The following is a 15,454-nucleotide window of genomic DNA, read 5'->3' on the forward strand; positions in this document are numbered from 1 at the left end:
AAACAGTTGTCTATGAGATTGAATACCTTTTATAGTGGATTTTTTATCAGGGATTGGTGCGCCAACAATATCGCTTTCTGACTTGGCAGAGTTGTCATCGTCTTTAGCTTTAGGCCTGTCCTCTTCTGACTCTAAAGAGACCTCTGCACTCAATAAATCTGAAACGATTTCAGCCTTTTGCGGTTCTGACTTAACATCAAGATCCACGGATTCTAAAGCTGCAGGAGGACTCTCGCTTATGGAAGCAGCTGCTGTTGGTTCACACTCCTCATTGATCTCTGGCTCCTCTTCTTCTTCTTCAGCACTCTTTGTCGCCCCTCTTTTACCCCTTGTGGATCGCCTCACTATAAAAAGAGCAAAAAGGGGACAACAGTGATTACAAAACTTACTTGCCATTTTAGACTTAAAAATACATCTAATCTGAGGGTGCAACAAGATTCCCCTTTCTATCTTTTACTTACCTGGGGTCTGACGAGCCCTCTTTTTGGCCCTTGTAGCCCTCTTTTTAACTTGCTTCTCCTCTTTGACCTCTTCACTAGGTGGTTGTTCCTCTTCCTCCTCTCCTACTTCGTCCACAGTTACAAAGTTCATCTTGCGGATCTCTTCCAGGTCACAGACATCCTCTTCTTGGTTTGGTGATTTCACAGGCTCCTCTGGTATGATTGGTGTTGTGATTCTGGGACTGGTTGGCTTGGCTTCACTCTGCTGCAATTCCTCAATCTCCTCATCGTCTCCTTTGGCCTCATCCAAGGTTACAAGAGTCTGAAAGGACAAAAAGAGGCCATGTTAGCATACAGGAAAGAACTAAACCAAACCAAGATAGCCTTAATGAGGGTTTAAAACACAAAAAAGAACTGACCTCAGGGTTGAATGAATCAAACTCCTCCTCTTCATCAACAATCTCATCCAGCGTGACCAGGCCTTGAAGCTCTTTGTCCAACTGGTATTCTTCACCCCCCATTTCATCATCTCCAACCTCATCAACTGTTAAAAGTCCCTCAGGTACTTCATCAGCCTTTGAACACTGATCCTCATTTGATTCATCAGGATAATCTTCCTCACCCTCACTGACCTCATCAAGAGTAACCAAAGCATCATGGGATGGAAGTTCAGAGATCACAGTCGCCTCATCTTTACTGTCCGTCTCTGGGGCAGATGTTTCAGGCTGCTCGGGATGGCCATCTTTTTCTAAAGGTTCTGCAGAACTTGGAGGGCAGCCTTCCTTCTGTGAAGGAGAGGAGGAAACTGGCTGGCTTGGCTCAAATTCATCCAAGACCCCAATGTCAGTGCTTTCTTTCTCGGTTGAAAGGGTCTCAACATTGGCATCCATTTTGGCTGAAGCACTTTCTTCTACAGTACAAAGCTCTGTTGTCTTGATCTTAACAACAGCAGTTTCCATACCATCTGTTCCCAGTGGTTTATCAACACTCTCTTTCTGAGGCTCCTCTGGCTTTTGAGATGCGTCCACTTCCACACCTGCCGTGATTTCTTCAGTCTTAGTGTCCAAACATTCAATAACACCAGGTTCCCCTTTCTCAGAAGGTATAGTCTTGTCAGTATGTTCTGGTGTATTAGCTTGACTTGACTGTGCAATAGGAGAGATGATAGAATGGGGATCGGGTTCATCCTTACTCTTCTCGTCCCTGGCTGAAGACTCAGTGTTTGAGGACACAGTGTCCTCTGCATCATCCCCTACTTCGTCAACGGTGACAAACTCATCAAAGTTAAATGGAAACGGTTCTTCGTCGTTTTCCTGGAAAGCACAAATGCCTAATCAGAAACGTCTATTTTTCCAGTTATTAGACAGCAAATATGTTAAATGTTGATGCTTACCTTTTCGGTTGTCCTTGTTTTTGAGCGACTCCTTGAAGGCTGTGAGTTTTTGCTATGACTCTATATAAAAAAAAAAAAACACGATCAAGGTAAACGATCAAGGTAAAACAATTTTAAGACAACAGCTATATATATTTCGTTCTTCTCACCCTGCGATCAACATCATGCCCCCTTGATCGCTTTGATGGGGGGCTGGATTCCCGCCTACTTCTTCGAGATGATGATCCCCCACGCCTGGTGGTAGGACCATCCTCTTCAGAATTACCCCTGTTCCTGTACCTAGAAGCTGACTCCTTCTCTGGGGATGAGGTGTCCACAGGCCTGCTTTTGGACCCAGAGTTCTGAGACCTTTTCTCTTTCTCTGCCTGCTTTTTGTTCTCAGCTTGAGTGGCTTTCTTGGTTGCTTGAGCGGTTTTCTTGGTCGTTTGAGCAGTTGTCTTGGCTGCTTGAGCGGCTGTCTTGGTCGCTTGAGCAGTCTTCTTGGTTGTTTGAGTAGGCTTCTTTGAGCTTGATGGACCTTTTGTGGTCGTCTTCTCTGCAGTTTTTTTCTCCATCTCAGCCTTCTCTTTGGCTTCCTCTTCAGCACGTTTTAATGAAGACTGTAAGCGACATTGATGGACAGCTAATTCAAGGGCCTTCAAAATTTCTTGTGTAACCGGAGGAAAGTCCAGAGAATTGTCGTCGATCTGGAAGGGCTCAGGCACTGTTTGGGAAAGGTCTGAGTCACATTTAACTGTGACAGATGAATTACTGACAGTTTGATCAGAAGTGGAGGGCAGATCAGAGGTTGGAGTGGAGTCAGATGCAACAGCTGCAGGTTCAGTTTGATTACTAGACTCATGGTTAATGTCTGTCTCTAAAGTTTCAGTTGGTGTCAAGTCATTCGATTGGCCCTCATTGTTGATCTTGTGCTCCTGTTGTCCACATACTTCTTTGACATCAGTACCTTTGGTAGGTTCTTCTGAACTCTCCGTCTCCATGGGCTCTACTGCGGTTTCCTCGCTGCCAACAGCTGAAGCAACATCCATTTCTGACTTGGACTCAACATTTTTGTCTTCCGTTAGTTTTTCGTTGTCAATTTTGCTTTCTTCCACAGATGTAGGAACCAATTCTTTGGGAGCATCTTCAGCCTGAGAGACATTCTGATTGTTGTTGATGAGTGAAGTCCCTGTCTGATCAGTTGAGTCAAATATGACAACGGATTCTGTGGAAGCCAATTCATGCTCTGGTTTTGCAGACTCCGCTGAAACAGCAGATTCTCCTGAGGGAACTGAGGATGCCAATTCAATATTTGTTTTCCCAGATTCAACTGAAACTGAAGATTCTGAAGCGGAAACAGAGGATGTAACTTCAAGCTCTATTTTCCCAGATTCGGAAGCAGGAACAGAGGATGTAACTTCAAGCTCTATTTTCCCAGATTCGGAAGCAGGAACAGAGGATTCAACTTCATGCTCCGTGTTCATGGATTCAACTGAAACGGCAGATTCTGATGCAGGAACAGATGATTCAACTTCAAGCTCTGCTTTCACAGACTCGACTGAAATGGCAGATTCTGAAGCAGGAACAGAGGATTCAACTTCAGGCTCTGCTTTCACAGACTCAACTGAAACAGCAGATTCTGAGGATTCAATTTTAATCTCCTTATTCATAGACTCAGGTTCTGCACTGGGAGCTAAGGATCCAGCCTCATGCTCTTTTTTTACAGATTCAGTCTCCGGGGTCACTATGGCAGTTTCAGTAACAGCTTGGGTGTCCATCTCTGTTTTAATCTCAAGAGTAGCTGTTTCTGCATTAGCAGACGTCTCAACTGCAATGTCTTTGGGAGCTGCAGTAACTTCAGTTGCAGCTGTGTCAGCATTCAACTTTTCTTCACTCTGCATGGTAGATGCAGCAGAAGCTGCTGCCGCAGCCACTGGCTTTTTGGCTTTGACCGTATTAGGTTTACTTTCTGTCGCAGATGATTGACCAGGAGGCTTTGCTCTAAGAGGAGAATTAAACATGAGAGAGCAAATTATTTATTTTGACATTTCCAGAATCCTTTGGATAAAAAAATTAAAAAATTAAAAAGCGAAATATTTAGTTCTTACCCTTTTCCGTCTGGCTTCTTTTTCAGCTGTTAAATAAATAACAACATGTTTAGTTATTAATTATTTGCCACTGTGAAAGCATGAGATGCCGCACATGCAAATGGCAAACAAAACCTGCTAAACTACCTTGATTGGTTTGGCCAGTTGGAAGTTGAGAGTATTGTTCTGGACTACACAACGAAACTTGAGGAAGCGGATGAAGATTGTCCTAGCAATAGCAGCAGTCTCCATTTCAAAAATCATCTGAGATAGAAAGAAACAATAAATACAACAGTCAGCCAAGATCACATTTTTCTTTAATAATAGAAAATACATCTGCAGAGATATTATGCAATAAAAATAATATTGTTTAATAAATATAAAAGTTAAATTTGAGTTTCTTACCCTGCCATTTAGAGGCAAAACCTTCTTGAAGTTACCATAGCGTTTGATTACGGCCTGTACTTCTGTGATTGCCAAAAGTGTTTTTGGTACATTACTAACAATGAGAAGGCGTTCTGGCAATGTGATGATTTCCTGTGGTCAGAAGGGGAAAACGATTCACTACAAGTCTGAGACATGATACAAGTTATTTCATTTTAATTTAAGTAAGCATTTACTTACAGGTGATTTCTCCATGCCCATGAGCACTCTGAAAACTGACTCCTTTGGGAAGAAAAAGATAAAACAGTTAGTCAGTACTAACCAGTATTTATCAAGAGTATAAATGTTCTTGAGACGTAATGCACTCTTCTGTCTCTCAACAAAGAGAGTCCATTATGCATGTGTTGTTTTTAAATGAGAACAGTGTTTAAAGCAACTGTACATGAATAGGTACGAAATGTGGTAAAAGAGAGGATTGCTTTACAGCAGTACGTCACACCAACAGAGCTTGAATGAAGGAGTATTATTAGCACAAACATCATGAAGAGGCTAAGAGACCAAAGAGAACAATGTCAGAAAAATCTAGAAAGAGAAATGGCCGTGAGGTTGCAAACTTGACTGTTTATTCAGTCTTGACATTTGTTGTAGTTGTCCGTTTCGGGAGGGAAAAAAAACCCTACCTGCCAATGTTATGTCATCCAAATAAATACATCTCATGCAACCTTCCAAACCTATCTCTGCTAGTTTGTGAGAGTCCAGGGCCCCCATCAAACACACCTGGACAAGCTATTCAAGGCTTACTAGAAAGTTACAGGCAGGTGTGTTTGATCAAGGTTGGAGCTAAACTCTGCAGGAAAGTGGACCTTGAGGGACAGAGTTGAGAAACCCTGTAATAATCTACACTGTCAAATGTATATTGTGCAATGTGGCCTATAGTAGGGGCCAAACAAAAATAATAACAAAAATACATACAGTTGCTTTAATAAAACTGGGGCAAGAACCAAAACTTTCTGTTTCTAGGACATTTATAATGGAGTGCACTCACAGTGTAGTTCAGGTCTATAGGTTGCAGCATCATCTTTACGGTTATTTCTTTCTCTTGCACTTTAGCTGGGTTCTCAGCGCAAGCCTTCACCATTGCTTCAACTGCCTCGGTGTTGGGCAACTGCAGGTAGGCCTAAAGAAAAATCATAAAAATACTGTTAAAATACATAATGCAATAAGATATAAAATAATATAAATATTAATAAAAAAAAAAAAACTTAAATCAGGATTTTTATGTCATTTTTTAAAGGTGCAGTATGTAATATTGACAGCTGGCGGTTGAAATGAGTACTGCAGTCCAAATTCAAAATATCCGAGAGTTGTTTCTCCCGCCCTGTCCTCCTCAGATTCAATGCTTACATGGGTAGCCAGATTGAAGACATGCTACAAGAGCGAGTGCAATTGACAATGGAAAGCGAAGAGCCTTACACTGCAAGTTAATCAGCTAATGTATACGTTAGCAATGTTTTTATTGTTTGCAAATTATAAACCAGCTCATATACATTCCTACTAGTAGCCTGGATACATCAGCTAACTTAAGCAGAATATCAATGTTTACCTATCAAACCTATCCTGTTGGGTAAAATCTGCAATCTCTGACCTAGTTCCATGGCTGCAATATGCTGTGTTTTCACCAAACGGCAACTAGTGGTGTCAAAATACTATTGGGTAAACTGGCAGTACATTTCAAATTAGATTAAATGGCTGTAGCATTGTTTTTTCCCTAAATCTCTGCAACATTATCATTTTATTTTTATGCTTTAGTACTGCAGGGCTGTACGTTAACTTTTTTTGCACATAGCACTGGTGCTGCAGAGGTTGAAAGTTTTGTAGCACAGGCCACAAAATTGTAGCACATGTATAAAACGTCTGTTACTATGTCTGAAAAATGCAAAAAGTGCAATACAATAAAAATATTTAAGAATCAAAATAATTATTATATCTTACCGAAAACATAAATCATTAGAAAGGTCTAAAGTTTTACAATAAAATATTAAATTATGATAAAAAAAATGTGTGACTGTAATGTCTTATTATTTCTTATTTTATCTTATGTATTCACTGAGAAAGAAAAAGTACAGTACACGTCTCTACACCGCGAATCTATCACTGTATTGCAGAATATTATAAAATAATATAATTTCTGCCTCATTCTGTGATGTGAAGCCTGTCAGATTACAAAAGTAGTTTTTTTTTTTTCAAAACACTTGATTAAATGTTCTCTTTTGTTGGACAACAGGTTTGTAAACGCTTCTCATTACAAGTTTGGAAAGAGGTTGTTGCTTTTTTCGAATGCACATTAAGGGGGCTTTAACGCGGCACGTTTGCTGTGTGTCATGTCCAAACGCGATTGTTCCCGGCATCCCCCGCAGCGCTGGTCTGGTTTCACACTCAACTTGATTCTATCGAACCCTGGTGCACTTGTTCATCTTACGTCATCAAAAATGTGCACAGCGGATGATAGAAAACACACTGCTGTAAATATATTGTGTTTTTATTAATTTGGTGCTATTATGCGCAGCTGAGTAAACGACTCTTGGGTTTACTGTATGTGCGTCGCATGAAGTTCATTTGTTGTCCTGATTGCACGCATATGCGCAAATACACTCGTATCAAAGGTAAATCATCAACACCATCATCCCTTACATGTGTTTTATTGAACTAAATACAATGTAATATGCTAAAACACATATGCAAGTTACGTTTCTTCCTGAACAAATGCGCACCCGAGTCCGTGTTGCTTTCACATTCACGTGAAACGCGGGACAGTTCGAGAGCCACCTCCTTCAGAATCTTGGGTTTGGTACCCCGGTGCGCACCGAGCCCGCGATTGACAGCTTTTACATCAGCAATTTTTCATGCAAACCGTGCCCCCTTTCGAACTAAAATGCCAATGACTATCTCACAGTGCATGCAGCGATAGAGCAGCATTTATTGCGAACCGATCGATCCGCCCTGAACAGTGCGGCTTCTTCTGCACATATATTTATTTATTTAAAAAATTGAAGCAATTTTCATAATTTCACAAAGACAAATCTCGATTTTGGTTTCATTTCAGTCAATCGCGCAGCCCTAGATTAACCTCACAGGAGCACAAAACAAATTCTCCCTTCACTCAAACGAGCTCTGTCTCACATGCTAAACTGTATCGCACGCGTGCTACTGGGGTAAATATATTCATCGCACAGACCGATTTTTCTGTAGCACGTGCAACATATATGTCGCACTGTACAGCCCTGTACTGTCAAAAAAATTACATACTGCACCTTTACTGTTTTTACCTTCTGTTGAGTGATTGCTATGACAGGAGTTGCGTTGAACCCATATGGTTTAGCAAGGTTGATGAGGTCATCCTCAGTAACCCCTTCCTCTGGAAGATTCGTAATCTCGACTATATTTTTTCTCCAGGGTACTTCCTGTAGTCAAATAAAGAAGGTAGAAGTACTTTTTATTTGTAAAACAATACATATGCATATAGTTAAGAGGGAGAACACAAAACATACCTTCTTTACAAGCTTCTTGGCAACTGCGGTCTCTGCCAAATTACACAAACAAATGTTATCCAGATTGTCCAACATGAACACAGGAACAACTACAAAGGAAGATGCAGTCACTTACCTGAACCCTTAGCAGGTGGTTTAGCTTTAGCTGTCTGCACCGTCTTTTTGGGGTCATTCAGTTTTCCCTTGTTTACTTGAGGTGTCTTGGAACCTGGCAACTCTTTTGCTTTAGCTTGCTGAGATGCTTTAGCTGGCTGAGATGCTTTCACTGGCTGAAATGCTTTCACTGGCTGAAATGTTTTCACTGGCTGAAATGTTTTCACTGGCTGAAATGTTTTCACTGGGTTTGCACCCTTTATTTTCGCTGACTGAGTTGGTTTTGTCATAGTCACCTCTTTTCTAGAAGATGACACAAAAATGTTCAAAATCAGGAAAATCGACAGTTATTTCTAGTTGTGCTGTAAAACCACTGGATGCATGAGAACTTACTTCTTGACAGATTTTCTCCCATCATCCTCTCTTGCATCCTACAAAAGTGCACAGATCAGATTTAATGCCAGGGCTTGGTATAGTTCACATGTCTAAGCAGGCTTTACAGAGTCAAACATACCTTCTCCATGCAGATCTTAATGACCTGACCACGAATCGTCAGGTTCTTAAAGTTGAGCAAGGCTTTGGCATCCTCCTCTCTCTCCATACACACAGAGGCCTGAAGAAGGAAAGAAAACACAAATGTTTGCAACAGATATACCAACTACTTTTCAAAAGCACGCGTCGCATTGCACTGCCGTTCAAACTTTTTAAAAAACTTTATTCAGCATTTAATGATTAAAAGTTACAGTAGACTTCATCGTAAAATTTGCTGTTCTTTTGAATTTTCTATTCAATGTATCACCGTTTCCACAAAAATATTAAGCAGCGCTACTATTATCAACATTGCTAATAACAAGAAATGTTTATTGAGCATCATGTGACACTGACGACTGGAGTAATGATGCTGAAAATGCAGCTTTGATCACAGAAATAAATTACATTTTAAAATAAAATAGGAAAAGGTATGTTAAATTGTTATATTATTTCACAATATTACAGCGTTTACTGTATTTACCTCTCGAATCGCCTTCAGGAGGATGGCAGTGTATATCTTGCCAAAAGGTTCAATGGCATCATTCAGTTCTTTGTTGTTAGTCCCCTGTGGAAGTCCAATGAGCCTCAGCAAACAGGAAGTGCCTGGGGCATCCCTGCCTTTAGGCTTCACATCATGCTAAAACAAAGATGGTAGCAATTAAATTTCATATTATAAGTACAGATACTAGAAGTGTAACGATACACTCATGTCACGGTTCGATACAATTCACAACATTAAACTCACGATACGATATTAAACATGATATTTTATGCCAAAATGAAGAGATGTTTTTTAGTATTACTTTTTAATAACTGCTATTATCAGGACCAAAATATTCCTCCATTGCATTATGCATGATATTCAACATTATATAGCAGGTTAATGTAGTAATGTCACTGAAACTCATGCACTTTTCTCATGTAGTACTCACGCCGCGCGCACACAGACTCTCCCGGTGCTCACTATGTTCCGCCTCTCCTGCTATTAATGCTCTATACATATAAGAATAAACCATCTAAAACGCTTTGAATAATCACACTACTAAAACTAAATGTGATCTGGTGATTTAAATGATGTTTGCGCTTTCACTATGAGGAGTGCCGCTTTAAATGATGTTTGCACTTTTGAGGAGTGTCATTCCGGCAGTGCGTGCGCCTCAGATGATCAATGCAATCAATCACAGTTCTGATTGCAAGAAAGTGTGTCAAAATGACTATTCCTAAACTGAAAAGGGTTAATTCTGCGTGTACTCATGTTGTTTTAGCACAAGCATTTGAACGTCATCGTAAATCTGTTCGTCATATAAAGCCATCATATCTGTTCAGAAGACTTGGATTTGACCACTTGATTGATTATTTTTACGATGCCTTGTGATATTTTTTGGAATCTTTTAAGTTTGAGAGGAATTTTTTTTATATCGCAGTATCTTGATGTGTCATTACATCCCTAACAGATACTCGTATCTTTTATTCAAAAGCGTTTACTAATGACCCTGCAGTAAATACGACAATATAATGACCTTAAAGCCAAAGTAATGTAGGAACAAGCACATTTACAACTGCAGTTAACTGCTGTATGAAGATGTACCTTTGGAGCGATGGGGGTCTTTGGGACGGAGGGTCTGCTTGACTTGGCGTATTCAGTTCTCTTAGGTGATGAAGCCCGTTTCCAACTGCTGTTGCTTCCCTTTGATGAGGAAGTAGAGGAAACACCTTTCTTCTTTGCTAGCTCAGCCAGCAGAGCTGGTGCCAAGGACTTCACCACAGCCTTCAAAGTATTACTGTCCGTAATTGAGGAAAGCTCAGCTGCGGGCAAGAAAATAACTTAATGTAGTAGTACACCACGTGATTGGAAAGCAAAAAAATTATACATTACATTGCAATAAGTGATCTTACCTGATGACATGAGTTTCATGGCCAGTCGTTCACTACTGCTGGATCTCTGTTGCCGGGAGGGGCTGCTCCGGCGAGGACTCGACCTGCGTGCAGGAGAGCGCCTACTGTAAACTGGAGACCTTGATCGTTGAGATGGAGGACTACGGGACCTCCGTCTGTAAGGACTGCCTCGAGACTTCCTAGGGGGGGACCGGCTGTGACTTCTGCTACGCCGGTACCTCCTAGGGCTTCGGGATCGGGAGCGTGAACGGGAACGTTTACGACGGCTCGAAGATTCATGGTGCCGCTTCGGGCTGGGGGATCTGGAGTACGAGTGTGATCGGGTGTGCCGCTTTGAGCTGCTGTGTTCTGATTTGGGTTCAGGTCTGTGGATGATTGAGTGAATTTAAAATGCCATTTAAAGTCTTAAAGTATGAGATACATTTTATTTCTAACACCTAAATGTCCAAGATTGAATATGGTAGGGATTTACCTTGAAACAGAGACAGCCTCAACATTCCAGTCAGGGTATCTATAACAAAACAAAAAAAAGGCTTTTCGTTAGTTAAATGAGAAATTCTCCAAGGGAATTCTTAGCTAAAGGTGAACATGAGCAATAGGAGACAATCATAAACCACACTCACTGTTTCCTAAGACGCCTGCAACTCTCAATGTGAAGATTTGTGTTCTGATGTTCAAGCCAGTCCTGTGAACAAAACAAAACAAAAAATACTTTAACAATGTCTTTGCTTTTATAAATAATGCTTTAATTATTACGTGTTTTTTAAACAGTGCAATTGATTATTAAAAAAAATTGGTGTAACAGATGACCAAGATCTGTAAATACATCTTTAAAAAAAGAAAAATAAAGACATGAAATATTAGTCCAAAATTAAGACATGATATAAAGTTTGCTTTGACCCACTATAGTCTCAATAGTGCGTAACAAAAAAAAAAATGAAGTCCATGATTTTTCCACGACAAAACTTCTTCAAAATGAAAAACAACAAAAAAAGTCCAAAGGGTGGCTTCGGGTATTATGGCGATGGAGATCGTCATCGGCTTTTTGTCTTCAGCATTGTGGAAAGTCATCAGGTCTGCCTTCACAAGAGGTAGGGTATTTTTTTCAGCCAGTCCAATGTCTTAAACTAGGTCTCAGCCTTCCCGAAAATGGATTGATTAATTTTCTTCTTAAGCTGGAAACGGCTTGTAGTCAAGATACACATCTTTTTTTTTTTTTTCAGCCATGGTTTTCCAGCTGTATTATCTACTCTATTTACCAGCTTATTGGCTTTTTTTTTTTAAACCCACAACAAACTGCACAATTATTGAGCAACTGAACATTAAATTAAACATTAAAATTTCATTATAGGTTTCTGACATTTTATTTCATAGTTAAATTTAGTACAAAGTTTTAGCTCAAAGTTCTCCAACACATTGAAATGGATTAAACAGCAATCGAGACTCTTTACATACACCGAAAAATAATGCAAACATCTTTCAAATGAGGCACTACTGGGTAAGAAGATACTCACCTTAATCTGGACACATTCAATGTTACATAGAGAGCATGTATGAGGAAAGATTCTTGGAGTAGCTGCCGAGTAATCATTCATCATGGTAGGAGTCGGAAGCCTCTTGGTGGTGGGCACGCTGATTGGAGGCGAAAGGAACGGGATCCAGTTGGCATTCGGACCTCCGGAGATATTGTCCATGGCCATCATTGGAAGAAGACCAAGTTGAGGTGGCATCTGGGCTGGAGGTCGGCTGGCGGGTGGCATAACAGTCTGGGACGCTGATGGTCTCGCTGGGATCGGCTTCACGAGTCTTGCATCTACTGGTGGAGGTTTCTGAAGCTTTAGAACAGGGGCTGGAGCTGGCTGGCACTGCTGAGGATGCTTTGTGATGTCCATGCCACTGAAGGGTGGTCCAGAGACCTCACTCACATACTTTGGTGACTCTTTAGGCAGGTGTTTACTTGCATAGCCATCCGCGCTCTCATCGGGGTAGCCAAATTTACTAGAATGTCCATAGTCAATGACTTTGCTGTAGTCATTTCGAGCATCAACGTCCCTTTTCACTTTACGCATACGAATGTCCCGCAAAATAAACGGTAGGTTGTCAGGAGTCAGCTGATCATCTGGATAGTGGCTTAGAAGCTCTAGGTCCTCGTTGGAGAGTCCAAAGCTTGCTAGGATGCTGCTGGCACTTTCAGAGGTGTAACGTGAAGGCCGCTGCTCTGGTGGAGGTTGGAGGTCCAAACCGCTTGATCCTCCCCCAAAACCCGTCGACTGGAACAGCTGAGAGGAACTGGGCGGACGATCCAAGCTTGAAGATCCGAAGAGCTTTCCGGGGGCTTGGTATATGGACCAGTCCACCTGATCAGATCTCGAAGACCCTGAAAAGACGTTCCCTCCGGAGGAAAGCACTTCATCCCTTGTGTCCTTTCTCATGCGGGGATCTGCTTTTTTGGGTTGCTGGAGCATTTGAGTGAGAAGGCGCACTTCCTCACGGGCTCCCCGAAGGTTCTGGTCTATGGCGGCTTCAAGATCTGGGGAAATCTGCGACTGACGTGGTCCCATTGAGAAGGGCTGGTTGACCAATCCCCCACGCGGACCGGACATGGAACCTGGACCAAGACGGGGTGCACCCAGCTCCATTCGAGGCTGTGACCCAAGACCATACTGGCCAGGCACAACGGGTCTCTGAGCGCTGGGGAACAGCGCTCCACGGGGATTATATAATGGATGCGACATGGTGACCTTAAGCAAGTCGATCAAGGTCAGAGCAGGTGTAGCAATTGCAGACGGAGTGACGCTTGTGCCAGCAATTGCATTCAGCTGGTGCAGTGCCAACTGAGTCTTTATATGTGCCAACTGGAGGGAGACGGGGCCTAAGAGCGGCAGACTCCCAAAATGCCTCAGGGAATTTGCAACAGGGGGCACAAAACTTTCCAAGAACAATGAAAAGCTGGAAAAATTAGGGGAAAAAACACACAGAAAGGGTTATTGGCTTGTCGTCTTCATGTCCTCACACAAACTGCAAACCGGCAGCGACCATTTTCCACTTCTGTCTCACACTCTCAAATCTCCAGCTTCAAGGGATTTAAACAGGTTCCCATGTCTTCACTGAAGAAGAAAACAGCAAGCAAAAAGGACAAGACAGACAAAGGAAAATAATTCACAGTTTAAGAGCGTCTTCACACAACTTTCATGCACAAGTTTTAGTGGGTTTTCTTCTTTTTTTTTGGCCTAAATATGAACAGGGAGGGACAAACATGCCTTAGGACAGGACAACATGATAGGTCAGACTGTTAGTTCATAGACTTTAGACAACTGTATTTTATTAATACTGTCTGTAAGCAGTAACATGACTTTTTTTAATGTCAATGATGGCTTTTAAAAATAAAACTTAGGAGTCTGAACCGTCAATATTGTCCATCCCTGTCAGCAAAGATCTTCGTGAACAGTTTAATGAAAAAAAAAAATAAGTTAGAGACTAAAAGAATCTACTGCTGTAAAATAAACTACAGAGCTGCTGCACTAAACAAAACAAATAAACTGAACAAGGGCTGTGTTTTCCAAAAGATTCCTACAATCCACTTAGATGCTTTTGGGAAACGCAGTCCAGATAAAGCAAAGATATGAATGGTGAAGCCCTACAATTAATCTCACCCAATCAATCTCTTTATACTACTTTTTTCCCAACAGTAAGTGTCAAGACAATGAAATTAAAGGGTTAAAGTCAACAAGAAACGACATTCACCATCCATTTATCTTATCACATTTTTTTAAGTTAAAAATAAAAATTGTAGAGCAGGAAAATTATATTCCATTGAAAAATGTAATTTAAAATCTGTCCTTAATGGCCATCATAACCTTGGTTAAGTGGCATTGAAGTTGGCAAACTTGGCCATGAATTGAAAGTTTATCATATCTATGTTCCAAATGTGCGTTATTTATCTTGAGCGGTTTATTTTTTGTATACATCTCATAATCTTTAATCAAAATAACTTATGTCTGACTTTTCCAATCATTTATTCTGCTTAAGCCCTGCCACTACTAAGGCACGCATTAAAGGGATAGACATAAAAAAAATGTTGGTAATCAAACTGTTAACGGTAACCATTGACTTCCATAGTAGGAAAAAAATACTCCTATAAGTCAATATATCTACGGTCAACTGTCCGGTTACCAACATTCCTTCAAATATTCTCGTAAAATACCTTTTGTGTTCAACAGAAAAGGGTTTGGAACAACATGACGTGAGTAAATTACATCAAAATTTTCATTTTTAAGTGAACTATCCCTTTAATCTGCCTTTATTTTTGTGTATAATGCCCACACCTCAAAATACAATCAACAAGTCCCTACATTTTTCGATAAACTGTTACTCTTTGATATGTTACAAGATGGAAGAAAATATATATTTCCATTTAATCGTGGCTTTACATTGTTGCGTTAAAAATTAGCCTAAAACAATATAAAAAAAGATAGATATTATGAAAACATTTTCTCTCATGAATAACGTGCACAATGAGACCATTACGTGAATGAGGTCAAATTTGATTTCAGCATTCCTTTAAATGTAAAGGTCTCAAATAGCTGAATTTGAATCAACATAAACATGTATCATCAACCATGCACCTTGTATTGCATTTCCTGTCATGAAGCAGGAAGTGTTTTGATTTTAACGGGGAAATATAACGTTACTGCAAAAAAAAAAGAAAAAGAAAAAAAGGTGACTCAGGCGTGAGGCCGCCATCCAGCGACTGAACACAAAATGTCCACTGAACAGCAGCCATTTCTGATAGCAGGCCTACACCTGTATTAAATATCCACCACTGGACACGAGACAGAGCTATTTTTTCTGGGCATTATGAAGAAATGCACATGAACACAAGACGATGTTATAACCCAGCATGTGCTTCACTTCCCAACGTCACACAATTGGAGCACATGTAATACAGGTAAATCATGTCAAACAGCTGCTAAAACACATATTAGTGATGACCGTGACCTAAACAGACCGATTGACCGTGAAGCGTTACGTTATAGCCAAATACAACTAAGTTATAACGCTCCCATTACGAACCCGCTTGCACCGCAAGATCGACCGTCGATC

At 40.8% G+C, this 15,454-nt stretch overlaps 1 protein-coding gene across 5 annotated transcripts in view; it reads right to left on the reverse strand.

Moving 5' to 3' along the window:
• Positions 1-15,454, reverse strand: part of znf638 (zinc finger protein 638) — a 36,607-nt gene that overhangs the window by 3,281 nt on the left and 17,872 nt on the right. For 4 of the 5 annotated variants that reach the window (XM_079808913.1, XM_079808912.1, XM_079808915.1 and 1 more), the window contains 21 exons: positions 11,866-13,300; positions 10,975-11,036; positions 10,824-10,862; positions 10,352-10,716; positions 10,044-10,261; positions 8,937-9,092; positions 8,439-8,537; positions 8,318-8,355; positions 7,947-8,227; positions 7,832-7,863; positions 7,610-7,744; positions 5,329-5,460; positions 4,524-4,565; positions 4,305-4,436; positions 4,047-4,163; positions 3,921-3,946; positions 1,983-3,813; positions 1,834-1,893; positions 860-1,753; positions 462-762; positions 27-344 (listed from right to left, as the gene is read on the reverse strand). In XM_079808913.1, the coding sequence (XP_079665039.1) occupies positions 27-344; positions 462-762; positions 860-1,753; positions 1,834-1,893; positions 1,983-3,813; positions 3,921-3,946; positions 4,047-4,163; positions 4,305-4,436; positions 4,524-4,565; positions 5,329-5,460; positions 7,610-7,744; positions 7,832-7,863; positions 7,947-8,227; positions 8,318-8,355; positions 8,439-8,537; positions 8,937-9,092; positions 10,044-10,261; positions 10,352-10,716; positions 10,824-10,862; positions 10,975-11,036; positions 11,866-13,300 (6,713 nt within the window). Of the gene's footprint in view, positions 1-26; positions 345-461; positions 763-859; positions 1,754-1,833; positions 1,894-1,982; positions 3,814-3,920; positions 3,947-4,046; positions 4,164-4,304; positions 4,437-4,523; positions 4,566-5,328; positions 5,461-7,609; positions 7,745-7,831; positions 7,864-7,946; positions 8,228-8,317; positions 8,356-8,438; positions 8,538-8,936; positions 9,093-10,043; positions 10,262-10,351; positions 10,717-10,823; positions 10,863-10,974; positions 11,037-11,865; positions 13,459-15,454 lie in introns of all 5 variants that reach the window. The other variant, XM_079808916.1, reaches the window with a different exon arrangement.

The sequence above is a fragment of the Gobio gobio genome (assembly GCF_949357685.1).
Source record: "Gobio gobio genome assembly, chromosome: 2".
NCBI lineage: Eukaryota > Metazoa > Chordata > Actinopteri > Cypriniformes > Gobionidae > Gobio > Gobio gobio.